The 10603-nt window shown below is 37.7% G+C and overlaps 1 protein-coding gene across 1 annotated transcript in view; it reads right to left on the reverse strand.

The window, feature by feature from the left end:
* Positions 1-7131, reverse strand: part of LOC121389802 (metabotropic glutamate receptor 2-like) — a 162845-nt gene extending 155714 nt beyond the window's left edge. The window contains exon 1 of the mRNA XM_041521452.1: positions 6675-7131. Coding sequence (XP_041377386.1) covers positions 6675-7131 — 457 coding nt within the window. The remainder of the gene's footprint in view (positions 1-6674) is intronic.
* Between the last annotated feature and the right edge of the window lie 3472 nt (positions 7132-10603).

Raw genomic sequence — 10603 nt, forward strand, 5'->3', positions numbered from 1 at the left:
GACCGCCATTACAATGAAACCATTAAATAGAGTAAACAGCCTGATTTCAATGCCACACCCATAGTCGTATAGGACGGGGAGTCGGAAACTGATGCACGCCTGAGAGTAGGCAACTAATTATAATATATCTCAGGACGAACACGATGTTTTATTCTAGATCAGGGGCCTAATTCACAAAGGTCTCTTAGGCTCTGCTAGGCAACGGTGTCCTCCCATTTTGCCTACAAACCCACTTTGCCTACACCCATTTTGCCTACAACCCAGTTTGCCTACACTCAGTATGAAAAGATGATATCCCCAGTTAAAAGTGAAACATTCCATGTATGGTCCCTATGTATAAAATAACATGACAAAATAATATGACAAAATAATATGACAAACACATATTTTATTATAAAAACGATTAACATTACACAACAAAAACGATTAAACTATTAAAATGACCCAGCAATGTTAAACAAATATTTTGTACAAAGTTCAAAGTCATATTTACAACTTCAATTTTAGCAAGTGGCTGGCAGCGTCTAAAAACTCTAAAGGAGTTTTGCGGCCTTGTTGAAGTTGATTCTTCAGCCTCATAAGGCGTATATCAATATCACGATACACCCGCTTTCGTGGTACTGGAGCTGCCCTATGGTCAAGTTGGATCAGTGTCCTTCTGGTTTTCTCTTCAACGTCCTTCAGTTTATTTATGAACTCATAAATGTTAGGGTGAGCTTTTGTAAGAGAACGGTTCAGCTTGGAATGCCACCCTTCAAGGTGGTTATTAGTTCTAGGACCAATGTTGCCATGCTGGTTCCACATAGCTACCTTGAACAAGGAGTCATCATCAACCCACGTTGTTGTCACATAGTCTGTAAATTCAGTTACATGGGACAGGTGATCAGGTCGCTCATTCATAATGTCTATCCACACATCTTGAACATGATCGATAGGCAGCAAAGGCAAACTGGCGGCACGTCTAACTAGAGTTTGTACCCCTTGATCAGCACAATACAGTCTCATAAGTCCAAGCCCCAGAACTTTTCGCAGCATGCACTGACTGAAATGAAACAAACAACCACGTGTGTCGGCATCTGGGAAAATCTCCTCGATTGCTTGGATTGCTGCAATCTCAAAGTCAGTCTGTACAACTTCAGGTGACAAGTCAAACCCGGTCTTTTCCTCAACCAAAAGAGCTCAGCTGGTTAAACAATCTCACATATGTTGCCCTTGTTCTGTTCGGCATTAGGTCAAATGCAACAGGAACCATCGTAGCACCAGATAAACAGTGAATCGAATACAGCTGATCCCACAAACCAGGAGACGCATAAAACGTACCATCCATGAATAGGGTTTCAGCTTCCTGCATTCTAACAAGCATTTCATCGGTTGCAAATACAAGTAATTTGTCGTCATCGCCATCATTTATTGCCAGGAAACGTTTGCTATTTTTCGTTTCGACCCAATAATCACGTAGATCTACCTCCGACCGAAGTTTGGGCAACATATTACGTCTGTGACGGTATAGACCGGAGTCAAGACTACTGAATGACGGTACGATAGCTGCCTGTTCATCGGTTAACATACCAACCTCCTCATTGTATATCTCTTGTACTGGGAGCAACTCATTCCGAACACGAGTCCTGAGTGTGCTCAATAATCGTACAGCATCCGGATCTTCGATCTGAGGATGACTGTACAGACACAGACTTCATATAGTCGTCTACTGTACTGAGCCTACCATTGCACCCAGATACTACACATTTCCAATGTGTAGAAGACTGGCGACGGATATTCAATCGGTATCGGAAACCTGCATATAAGACTTTAACGTTATAAATTCAACTCTGTAACCCAGCCACAGTGCAACGATATAGCAACCTATTCTGGGAACTGGAACTGGGAAACTCTATTAACGTGCCCCTATCCACGAAGGTTCAGGCACGCCCACTACGGATTTAGCCTCTGACTTCGCCAGTGGCCAACTCCGGAGCGGGGTCAACCTATTCTGCACATACAGCTCAATATATACATATATATGTTTTGGAAGCCATTTCTGATAATCCTTATGTTTATATAAACATTTAACTTTAATCCTATATCAAAGAATCATGGATGCCATTTAACACTTTGATCACATATTAAGGATCGCAGTATGGGATCATTGGACTAATACTAATCACAATAAAGAGCGTGAAATCACCTTTGCGCCACTAAACCCCAATTACATTACTTCTGTTAATTGTAATCTTAATTGTTTATATAATACAATGTTACCCAATGTTTTTATGTTGGTTTGAGACAAAAAGTAATAGGGATTGTCCCACTATTAACTGGGGATGTCACGTTGTCATACTGTAGGCAAACTGAGTGTAGGCATACTGAGTTGTAGGCAAAATGGGTGTAGGCAAAGTGGGTTGTAGGCAGAATGGGAGGGAACCTAGGCAACAAAGCATCCTCTTTGCAAGTCTTTTAGCATTGCACTGCGAGATCGCAAAGTTGTGAGAGTTTAGTGAATTAGGCCTCAGATCCTTTTGATATCTTGAATTGTTTTCGTAATTGCTTCAGGAGAATTTGATTGCTTAGCATTCTGTGTAATTTTACGAGCTAGTCAAATTGTAAGGTAGGGTAACAGGTGGTGCTCGGTTTCTCTAACCTTTGTGCAATGCTTCTTATAGTCTTTATGCAGAAACCAGTGCCGAGTTTAGCCAAGCAGAGTAGAAAAAACGCTCGCTAAGCTGATTTTTTTTAGTCATCCAGTTAAACCGAACGACCACATCTGGAACCAGTCAAATCTTGTAGCGAACGTTAATGCTGCTTATTGTCACTGAACGCAGGTCAGACACACAATCGACACACGATTCCATCGATTACAGTATGATTATATCACATAGGGCAGGCGCAGATGCAAGGGAGTGGGGGTGAGGGGAGTGGGGGTGATGCGGGTGCCCACCCCCCGTCCCGAAACACTGGTGAAGATAAACTTTGTTTTGTTTAATAAATTCATTATTAAATCATTTAAATTACAGGTGTTGGCCGAAGTCAGTAAATGTTAGGGGCTATTATATATTAGTTCGCCCTTAAACTGGGGGGTGGGGGGTGGGGGGTGGGGAGGATGCATAGTCTTCTTCACAGTTTATCACAGTGATCCTCCATCCTAAATTAAATAATTTAAATGAATGTTCTATGTATGAAAACAAGAATTATAACAACATACTCAGCACATTTTAAATTTGCATTGATTATATGGCGTCAGACAATCTATTATGATGAGAAGAAACCTGTTGTCGCCACGTAATGGGCTACACTTTTTCCATTAGCAACAAGGGATATGTTATATACACCATCATGCAGACAGAATAATACATACCACGGCATTTGTTACACCAGTTTGTGGAGTACTGACTGGAATGAGAAATAGCCCAATGGACCTATCGACGGGAATCGACCTTCGATCTGTCACCACGTGACTATAGGATAAATTGCCGTTTGTAAACCCGGCTCCTGATGTTTGGGTAAACCTACTTACAGTTCTTTATAGAGTATAAAATTGTGAGATATACATGTATTTTTGTTGATATAATATTTGTAAGATTTCAAAATTCTTTGAACCGAATTTAGGACATGTATTTTTGCAACTTTCCCAAACAGATGTGTATATTTAATAATTTACAACAGTTAAAGGTGGTGGTTTTTTATTTTTTATTTTTATTTTTTATTTTTTTTATTATAAAAAAATAAAAAAATATATATATAACAAAAAAACACAAAACAAACAACAACAGCAGTTAAAGTTAGTCTTTTTTTTTTAAGTACACCGTTAGAACACAATGGTTTCTTAATCATCGGCTTTTGGATGTCAAACATTTCACATATATACTTAGAGAAAAAGTAAAGTTTGTTTTATTTAACGACGCCACTAGAGCACATTGATTTTTTTATCTTATCATCGGCTATTGGACGTCAAACATATGGTCATTCTGACACTGTTTTTTTCAGATGAAACCCGCTGTCGCCACAAAGGCTACTCTTTTACGACAGGCAGCAAGGGATCTTTTATTTGCGCTTCCCACAGGCAGGATAACACAAACCATGGCCTTTATTGAACCAGTTATGGATCAGTGGTCGGTGCAAGTGGTTTACACCTACCCATTGAGCCTTGCGGAGCACTCACTCGGGGTTTGGAGTCGGTATCTGGATTAAAAAGTCCATGCCTCGAATGGGATCCGAACACAGTACCTACCAGCCTGTAGACCGATGACCTAACCACGACGCCACCGAGACCGGTAGACTTAGAGAACACCCGTTCCTTATTTCCCTTAGCAACAACGGATATGTTATATTACTTTCCCACAGAGAGGACAGCACATACCACGGACATTGATATACCATTCCGAGACGCTGGCACAGGAAAAAAAAACATCCTCTGAGGGGGTTTGATCCTACGACGTCAGGAAAGCGCTCATCCGACTGAGCTAGATCACTCTCTCTAATTTACCATTAACGCAGGTTTTTAGATTCGCGCCTACATGTTTTATTTTTACCCGCATTTGAGACTTAAATGCGTTATTATCACCTCCAATAAATTTTGCTTATTTTTTCTCTTTTTTTTTCTCTTGCGCGAATTAACAACTGTTGAACGTTTCATCTTAAATCTGATCAATATTAGGATTTTCGTGGGTTTTTCTATTTTTCTATTTTTTTTTTTTAAATACTTTATTTGCATTTGTTATATTTGAGAAGATTAAACTTTTGTTATTTATTACGGTAAAGATGATTTTAAGATTTGGATGTGGTTCAGTTACGTGCACCTTTAAAATGTCAACATATTGTTACATAGTTATCCTTTGAAATGTCAATATATTCTTACACATTTATCCTTTAAAATGTCAACATATTGTTACATAGTTATCCTTTGAAATGTCAACATATTGTTACACAGTTATCCTTTAAAATGTCAATATAATGTTACACAATTATCCTTTAAAATGTCAACATATTGTTGCACAATTATTTTTTGTTTTAAATGTCAACATATTGTTACATAATTATCCTTTAAAATATCAATATATTATTACACAATTATTAGTACCGCAACGTTAAAAAATTGTTTTGTTTAACGATACCAGTAGAGCACATTGATTCATTAATCGACGGTTATTGCATGTCAAACATTTGGTAATTTTGACTCGTAGTCATCAGAAGAAACCCGCTAGATTTGTCCTAATGTAGCAAGGGATCTTTTATATGCACTTTCCCACAGACAGGAAAGCACATACCACGGCCTTTGACCAATTGTGGTGCACTGGTTCGAACGAGAAAACCCCCAATCAGTTGAATGGATCCACTGATGTGATTCGATCCTGCGACGCAAGCACCACAAGCGAGCACTCAATGGACTGAGCTAAATCCCGATCCAAGACCGCAACGAGCCTTGGTGATAGTTACTGTAGCATATCGGTAGTACGTATATTACTTTCGTAAGAACCCGGGTGTCCTCATTGTTAATATCTTGATACATGCTCTAGTGGTGTCGTTAAACAAAACAAACTTTAATATCTTGGTTTGTTTTAGTATTAGTTTTGTAATTGTTATTTTTTACAACAAAGGTGGTTTTAAGATTTGGCGATGAACACGTGCGTTTAATACTTCCAATAGTTGCCTTATCAATATCTTAATATGTTGTTGGGTTTGTGTTTTTATTTATTTATTTTATTTTATTTTTTTGTGGGGAGTATGTTTTTTAATTATAGTTTAATTGTAAATCGTAGTATGTTATCATTTTGTTGTTTTTTAACTTTGCATTATCTTCAATGATACAATCATAGGTTATAGAACGCACATTTTGAGAATTAAATGATATAAAGTACATACAAGTATGTAGTTCAGTAGAAAATATCTTAATGTGTTTTGACCATAACATGAAAAAAACCCCAAACATTTGCAATTTAACTTTATTTAAATCTTCGACAGTGGAACCAATGGTATGAAGATTCTGAGGAATAAGTGTTATATTTATATAGATATCAAGTTTTTGCAGTGGATTTTTTGTGAAACCTGCACTAATGGCGTTTGATGGACAGGGACCGGAATGTGGAGAAGGATAGCAAAATAAGTTGAAAGATACGTGGCAAATAAGAACGCATTTGTTGGTGCCTTTTTGTTCTGTACCTTGTTGTTAGTTTCTTCTCTGTTGTTTCTCTTTCTGTTTTGCTTTTTGTAATACGTACAGGTTCGTAGGAAGATATATGAAGTGGGGGGCACAGTCTATAGCATGTGGTGGGAGAGGGCACAGCCGACATTAAAAAAAAATCTTTATTTATATAGAGTAAGACCAATTTTTTTTTTTTAAACCCGTACAATTGCGACCTTAAGTGGAGCGGAAGGGGCCTTGTTCATACAAGCCTGGTGTATGTTATTTATTATTTGTGTTTGTCAATAATTTGTTGTCTGGTTGTTGTAGTTGTTATTAGATGCTGTATTGAGTTTGTTCGGGAGTGAATGATTTTTTTTTTTAAGTTGGGTTTATTTTTAATGTGATTTTTTTTTCATTCGTTTGTTTCCTGTGTTTTTTCTCTCTTTTTTCTACTTTTTTTTTTGCCCCTTCTTTTTAAGGGACACAAATGACGTTACTGTGTACCTTTTCCAACATTTTAACAGTATATAATACAAACAATATTCATCAATCTTACCTCTAATAAAATCCACCGCCTGTTCCAACCCGTATATATCTCTATCGCAGTCATCTTTCGCCAACACTCCGATCTTAACTCCGGGGATAAAATTAGTTTTGTTGCTGTTTATATAATCCAACGTATACAGCATGGTCTCCAAGGCTTGAATCCCTCCCTGGGGCATAATCCTGCCACAGATTTTATCCTTACTCCTCGAATGAACCATATGCAACGCTCCGAGAATAAGCTGCCCATCAATGTTGGAAGCGAGATCCCTGTTGGGCCAGGTATAGTTGGTGTACTTTCCTTGGAACAAAAAAGTTTTTCCGTTGCGAATGGCGTTTTCCGACATATCGGGTATCGCGAGGACCCCCGCGCCAAACAGCGTAAAGAACCACACCGAGACGTACGCCACCACCACCGTCAACCCAGAGCCGGTGCGGTGGGACGCTGCGTGCATGGTCCGGGGAATCATGTAGAATGGCGGCAAAGGACCGACGATCGCGAGTTACTGGTGTTCGATTGTGGCGACAGCCTATCACACTGAACCAGGCGCGGCTGCAATTGATCACTCAATGCAAAAATGCGACAACGCTGGAGTTTTTAGCGTGGTCAGTTGAATAGCAGCTACTTACATATATAGTATCCAATACCGACCGCTTCGTTCCGCACAGATGTCGCGTTTCGCGGTTTGTGACAACTGTATAGTTTATATTTTATTTTATATCATGTATGTTTTTAAATTTATTTATTTATTTATTTATTTTGTTTGCTGTATTTGTTGATTGATTTATTATCAGTCTGCTTGTTTGGCTGTCTGTGTGTCTCTCTGTCTATCTAATTTTATCTATCTATCTATCTATCTATCTATCTATCTATCTATCTATCTATCTATCTATCTATCTATCTATCTATATCTATCTATCTATCTATCTACCTATCTATCTATTATATATTTATCTATCTACCTATCTATCAGGCGGAAGTTAGCGTGGTCAGTAGCCATTTCAATTTGGTTTTGTTCCATACAGATGTCGCGTTAACATTTTGTTGCATTCCTGTTATGTATGCGTATATTGTGTGTATTGCGTATTGCGTATGTAGTTTGTTTGTTTGTTTGTTTGTTTGTTTGTTTGTTTGTTTGTTTGTTTATTTATTTATTTATTTATTTAACCAATCTGCTCTCTCTCTCTCTCTCTCTGTCTCTCTCCATCCCCACTCTGTCTGTCTGTCTGTCTGTCTGTCTGTCTGTCTGCCTGTCTCTCTCTCTCTCTCTCTCACTGTGTGTGTGTGTGTGTGTGTGTGTCTCTCTGTGTCTGTCTCTTATTAATCTGTTAGAGTATTATCATAAATAGTTCCACCAAATAGAGACACCTTTATTTTATATTTGTAGAAATTGTGCACCGAGTATAAATCTCTTTTACTTTGAAAGACAGACTATTTGGCTAATACATACAGTGTGCCAGTCAAATGTTGAATTATGTAAATATCAATCTCGGAAACACAAAAAGTGGATATAGCATCTTTGTTGTAATAAGTAATGAAATTTGATAATGTCTCCATAGCTGTAAATTAGAAAAAAAAGAAGAAAAGACGTCAGGGTATATTTCAAGTCAGTGTATATTTCAAGTCAGGGTATATTTCAAGTCAGTGTATATTTCAAGTCAGTGTATATTTCAAGTCAGGGTATATTTCAAGTCAGGGTATACGTCAGGAAGTCCAAGCGACTCTTCCTTTACCGTTAGTAAGTCAATTGCCACGCGATCCTGCATCAACGTGGTTTTGCTTCGTTTTGCTTTGTATTGTTTTGTTTTCCTTTGCTTTGCTTTGCGTTTTTATTTTATTTTATTTATTTTTATTTTTTGCTTTGCTTTGGGGTTGTTTTTTTGCTTTGTTTTGTTTCTGTGGTTTTTGGTTTTCGTTTCATCTTCTTTTTTTTTTTTTTAGGGAAGTGGGTAGGTGGATGAGTGTTGGATTTGTTTGAGGGTGTTTTGGCTTGTTTTGTGAGGTTCTTAAAAACAAAACAAATTGGGGTGGGTGTGTTGGTTGTTGTGCTTCTCTCTCTCTCTCTCTCTCTCTCTCTCTCTCTCTCTCTCTCTCTCTCTCTCTCTCGCTCTCTCTCTGGGTTTTTTTGGTAGGTTTTTTTTAAAGTTATTTTTGTGTTTTATTATTTTATTATGCTGTTCTATATATTTACTGCTGCTGTATTTGTTTCGAAGAAAGCCTTGGTCGATTTAGACTGCCACCTTAATGGTTTATTTTACATATTTACATATTTACCAGAAGAACAAGGTTATGTGGCTTGGGTATCCTGTCATAAATCTATTATTTGGTCTGATGCATCAATTTAAAACACGCGATGGTCTAAAATTTATATTCTATGCAATGGCATATCGCTAGGGAAAGTATCGACTTGCAAATGTATATGGATTGTTGGCAAACTTTAATAGCTTACGTGCAGTTGATGATGTATTAGATTTTCATTCACGTTGTCAGTCAAGCTAGGGGTAACGATTAATATTTGAAATAACTTAGGTTTAAGTTTGTTGTTAAAAATGTTGATGACGGTGATGATGATGGCGATGATGATGATGATAATTATGATGATGATGATGACAATTATGATGATGATAGCAATGATAGCAATGGTCATGTAATAATTATGATGATGATGATGATAATTATGATGATGATGATGACAATTATGATGATGATAGCAATGATAGCAATGGTCATGTAATAATTATGATGATGAAGACGATGATGATGAAGTTTGCGATGATGATGACGATGATAATGATAATGATGGTGACGATGATAACAATGGTGATGTGGCGATGATGACGATGATGATGATGGTGATGACGATACATTCAAATACGCTCTTCTCTTTACTGGTCTGATAGGGATACGCATTAATGAGTTTATAAGGGAGCAAACTGATGACGATGAGGATGATGATGACGACGATTATGATGAAGTTTGCGATGATGATGACGATGGTAATGATAATGATGGTGACAATGATAGCAATGGTGATGTGGCGATGATGACGATGATGATGATGGTGATGACGATACATTCAAATACGCTCTTCTCTTTACTGGTCTGATAGGGATACGCATTAATGAGTTTATAAGGGAGCAAACTGATGATGATGATGATGATGATGATGATGACGATAATGATGAAGTTTGCGATGATGATGACGATGATAATGATAATGATGGTGACGATGATAGCAATGGTGATGTGGCGATGATGACGATGATGATGATGGTGGTGGTGATGATGATGATGATTATGAAAATGAAAATTATAGCAATGAGGATGTGATGATGGTGATTATGATGATGATGATTATGAATGACGACAATGATGACGATAATGATTATGATGATGATGGTGATGATGACGATAATAACGATGATGATGATGATGATTATGTTGATGGCTATGATGATGTTGATGATGTTAATGGTTATGATGATGATTATTATGATGTTATGATGATGACTATGATGAAGATGGTGATGACGATACATTCAAATACGCTCTTCTCTTTACTGGTCTGATAGGGATACGCATTAATGAGTTTATATGGGAGCAAACTCTCTGCCGCCAAATAGGGTACCCTGGAAACCGAACCCAGCATCTACCAGATTTAAAGCGATTCAAAATCCTCACCAAGCAGGCGTCAGGGGTAATTTAATATCTAGTCCTGAGACAATTCGAGCGAAAATTCACTTTTTACCTCAAACGCTGTCAATTATGTCTTCCTGGAAAAAGCTAAATTACTAGGTGCTGATTTTTTTCTGCATCTGTATCACTCCTTCCCTAACTCGGACTCCATGATCTGGACAGGACTGCCTTGCTCTGTATCATTATTATCCCATTGACTGAAATGAACTTTATTTACGCTCAGGCCGTAGTCTACGGCATATGAG

The sequence above is a fragment of the Gigantopelta aegis genome, chromosome 15 (genome assembly GCF_016097555.1).
Source record: "Gigantopelta aegis isolate Gae_Host chromosome 15, Gae_host_genome, whole genome shotgun sequence".
Classification (NCBI taxonomy): domain Eukaryota; kingdom Metazoa; phylum Mollusca; class Gastropoda; order Neomphalida; family Peltospiridae; genus Gigantopelta; species Gigantopelta aegis.